The sequence below is a fragment of the Bactrocera latifrons genome, unplaced genomic scaffold, assembly GCF_001853355.1.
Source record: "Bactrocera latifrons isolate USDA-ARS-PBARC rearing strain unplaced genomic scaffold, ASM185335v1 scaffold_110, whole genome shotgun sequence".
NCBI classification, from domain to species: domain Eukaryota; kingdom Metazoa; phylum Arthropoda; class Insecta; order Diptera; family Tephritidae; genus Bactrocera; species Bactrocera latifrons.
The window spans coordinates 1,157,534-1,161,122 of NW_017534520.1; the positions used below are offsets into that span (position 1 = coordinate 1,157,534).

General features: G+C 33.9%; 1 protein-coding gene across 1 annotated transcript; it reads right to left on the minus strand.

The window, feature by feature from the left end:
• Positions 1-502: 502 nt before the first annotated feature.
• Positions 503-2,123, minus strand: LOC108973470 (skin secretory protein xP2-like). The gene is made up of 2 exons (XM_018940751.1): positions 2,039-2,123; positions 503-1,258 (listed from the first exon to the last, which is right to left on the minus strand). The coding sequence occupies exons 1-2, from the start codon at positions 2,039-2,041 to the stop codon at positions 596-598; spliced, it is 666 nt and encodes a 221-aa protein (XP_018796296.1). The 5' UTR covers positions 2,042-2,123; the 3' UTR covers positions 503-595.
• Between the last annotated feature and the right edge of the window lie 1,466 nt (positions 2,124-3,589).

A 3,589-nucleotide genomic window follows, 5' to 3' on the forward strand; every position in this document is an offset into this window, starting at 1 on the left:
TATATTGTCACCTGAAATGCAAAATAACGTATCATCAAAAAATTCGAAATTGAGTGTCTTATTGATTACTCTTCACTACTTCAAATTACATACATAATATTACATATGTTCAACATTTTCAGGTTCTGCACCCAGATATAAACCAGTTTTAACCAATATTAAATTTGTTTCACTCATGTTCCATTTTATGTCGTGTTTCATTCATGCTACTGTAAATTCCGAAAATGTTGTTAAGTTATTTTGCATTTCAGGTGACGATATGAAGCCTTCAACTTCCAAAAATCGGGATTGTAGATTTCAATTACCAGCTTAAACAATGTCTTGAACATAGGTCGAGTGTATCTATTTTTACGAGTTTTATTGACGAATATTTTGTTGGAATTAAGGAAGCGAAGGGGATACAGAAAAGAACTTTTAGAAGATTTCTGTCGCGAAACTCACCTCAGAATCTTGAAATTATAGCGAACTTCAAATGTCCCCCAAAATGAAATAAAATTCACTGTTTTCTAATAAAACTAGAATTTTTATTTATTCGTTAAGTGTGTTTTTTGTTTTTCTGGATAGAATTATCATCATCAATCCAAATAAAACAAAATTAATAACGGCGTCTGTAAACGCGACGGCGGACAGTCTTGTAACGGTAACCATCTTCGGCGTGATGTTCGATTTGCTCAGTTGGAGCAATTGGAGCGGGGGCAACATATTGCACTGGTGCTGGAGCTGGAGCAGGAGCTGGAGCTGGAATGTATACTGGAGATGGAACATGAACTGGAGCGGGAGCTGGAGCTGGGGCTGGGACATGTACAGGAGCTGGAGCTGGGGCATGGAATTGCACTGGAGCTGGGGCTGGAACATGAACTGGAGCTGGTGCTGGGACTGAGACTGGTGCTGGTGCTGGAGCTGGAGCTGGGAGGTAAACTTGAGATGGGACATGCACTGGCGCTGGAGCAGGGGCTGGGACATGTACTGGAGCTGGAGCTGGAGCCGGGGCATGGAAATGAACTGGAGCTGGAGCTGGGACATAGACTGGAGCTGGGACATGGACTGGAGCTGGGACATGGACTGGAGCTGGTACATGAACTGGAGCTGGTGCTGGTGCTGGTGGCACGTAGGTGCGATCAGGTTGGGCAACTGGTGCAGGGGCTGGTGCTGGGACATTGAATGACACAGGTGCGGGTTCTTGATAGCTGTAGCCCAACTCAGAGACATCAGCACTGGTGCAAGCCAGGATGGCGGCAAAAGCGACGAGCAAGAATTTCTGTTAACAATAGGGAAAGAAGGAGTTAGACATATTATTTAGAAAAATAATGCGATTCAGCCTATTTTCAAAATTTATGAAAAACACAATAGAAATGCATTGAAAATCTAATGTTTTCATTTTTTACAATCTTTTTCAGTAAAAATTTCAGAGTCGCGGTAATTTTGAATAGTTTTAAATTTAGTTTTTCTTATTATTGGCTTAAACGAAGGGATGCATTGTTCTTTTTTTTTTGTGTGAGTAATTCGATTTATTATTTATTTATTTATTTAGTCTTTTTAAGTACACAACTATATGTTAAATTTAAACTATAACTTCTTTAAAAGAAATTTCGGAGTAATTCGGAGTAAACAACTTTTATCTGTTAACAATTTTTTTGCTTGATAATTTTGTATTTACTTAAATTAGGCATATATTTTTTCGGAGTAATTCGGAGTTTTAAAAATTTTATTTAACTATATTTTTATTATGTTTGTAAAATTGTCTAATGACTTTTTAACAAATGACAACAATATACACAAACTCCGAATTTTTCGAAATTACAGACATTAAGCATTCCAAAAACTTCAAATTTATTCAAACGTTTTTATAACGTTTTTACATTAAAATTTACAACTACTTCACAAATTAGTCATAACTGTGCGTAATTTTTCTGCACAGTTTAATACACCTTTATATTGCTGCATTACTTATATACTCTACTTTCACTTCATTTTTTCACTATTATTTCAAGAAAAGATTGTATTACTATTTTATTATTTCGTTACAAAATTTATTTACCATTTTGTAATATGTTCAGCTAACTCCGTTCACGGTATGTAAGCGTTTGATAACCACATCGCCAAGTACTAGACTTTTATAGTCCCTACCACGCACACCCAGCCAATTTTTAACTGTTCTCTTTATTCCAATCATTAGCTTAAGATACGGAATATTATTTTACTATCAAGAAATTTTCGAAAGCAAACCAGTTTGAAGGTCTAATATTACAAAAATAATGACTACAATAATATCTGCACGTTTTTATGGAACCGGTATTGCCTAAACTATCCATAAGAGGAGCTAAATTTAAGTTAGAATTTAAATAAAAAGGAAATATTTTACAATAAAAGATACGAATTTATAATGAACTTAAAACTGTATAGAAAAAATACACGAAAAAGTAAAACACAAAAATAAAATCTCTAAAACTTTGTAAAAAAAAAAAAACTATAAAAACCCAAACATAGGCGTTGATAAATTGTCTACTTAGAGCTCTAAAGTTATTATTATAAACGTAAACGTCTAAAACACACAGCAGTTTCTAAAAAAACAGTGACCCAAAACGTAGCGTCAGCATAAAATACAAATTAAAATTCACAAAAATTAGCCAAGCTCCTTCTACGCGCAGTTCATTCAACTGCCCGCGCCCTTACACCGCTAGCTGACTTAAGTTATGCTTAGCTTTGGTTAATTTTTCGTTTTCTCCCGCAAGCTGAGCTAAAAAAAATAGTTAACTTTGGTTAAAATTTTTAACAGATATTTATTTAAGTTTATGTTAATTTTCACAAAAAACGTCCAGCTGGAGATTTTATAGTCTACGCAAATTACATAATGGAATTAATGCGACAAATTAGCATAGTTCTATTCAACGTCAGTTATTATAATATCTTCTATTCTCTCCGCCAATAACTATTATTAAATAGTTTGCTAAATCATTTTCTTTTTTTTTGTGAAATTCAATTTTCAAAATTAGCTTCGGCGCCACTAAATATCTGGAAAACACGTTGCTACTTGACCTTGGCCTCTCAATCATAAGCAAAATTTGACAATTAAGTAGTCAAAGTTATTTGCAATCAATCATCGCTTTACTTGCACGCTATGTTTTCTCGTAATATGTATTTACTTCCAAGAACTTCGACAAATAAAAGTAAAGTGTAAACAAGTCTTAAAAAAATATTATTATTAATTTTTTTTCAATATTTCTTTATTTATTAGATCTCTAGATGAAAGTCTAATAATAAGTTATAAAATCTTAAATCTATTTAAAAATTAGACAAGCTCAAGCAAGTTATTGAGCTGCTTTAGTGATACGTTGCTCTTTAGAACGCTGGTATATCTCTTCTTTTTAGGCGTGTTTGATCGAAGGAATATACTAAAGCATCAGCCAATAGGCTTGGATGATCTCGGAGTTCAGATATATATTTCATTCTAGTGTCCTCTGTTTATTTCCTTTCCATAGGAATAAAAAGATTTTTATGGATATTTTCATTTTTAATAAAATTCTTTATTCCTGTGAAAGTATGGAGCTCAATTTCCTTTGCACGGTCACCACGGGCACGCCTGTAGAAG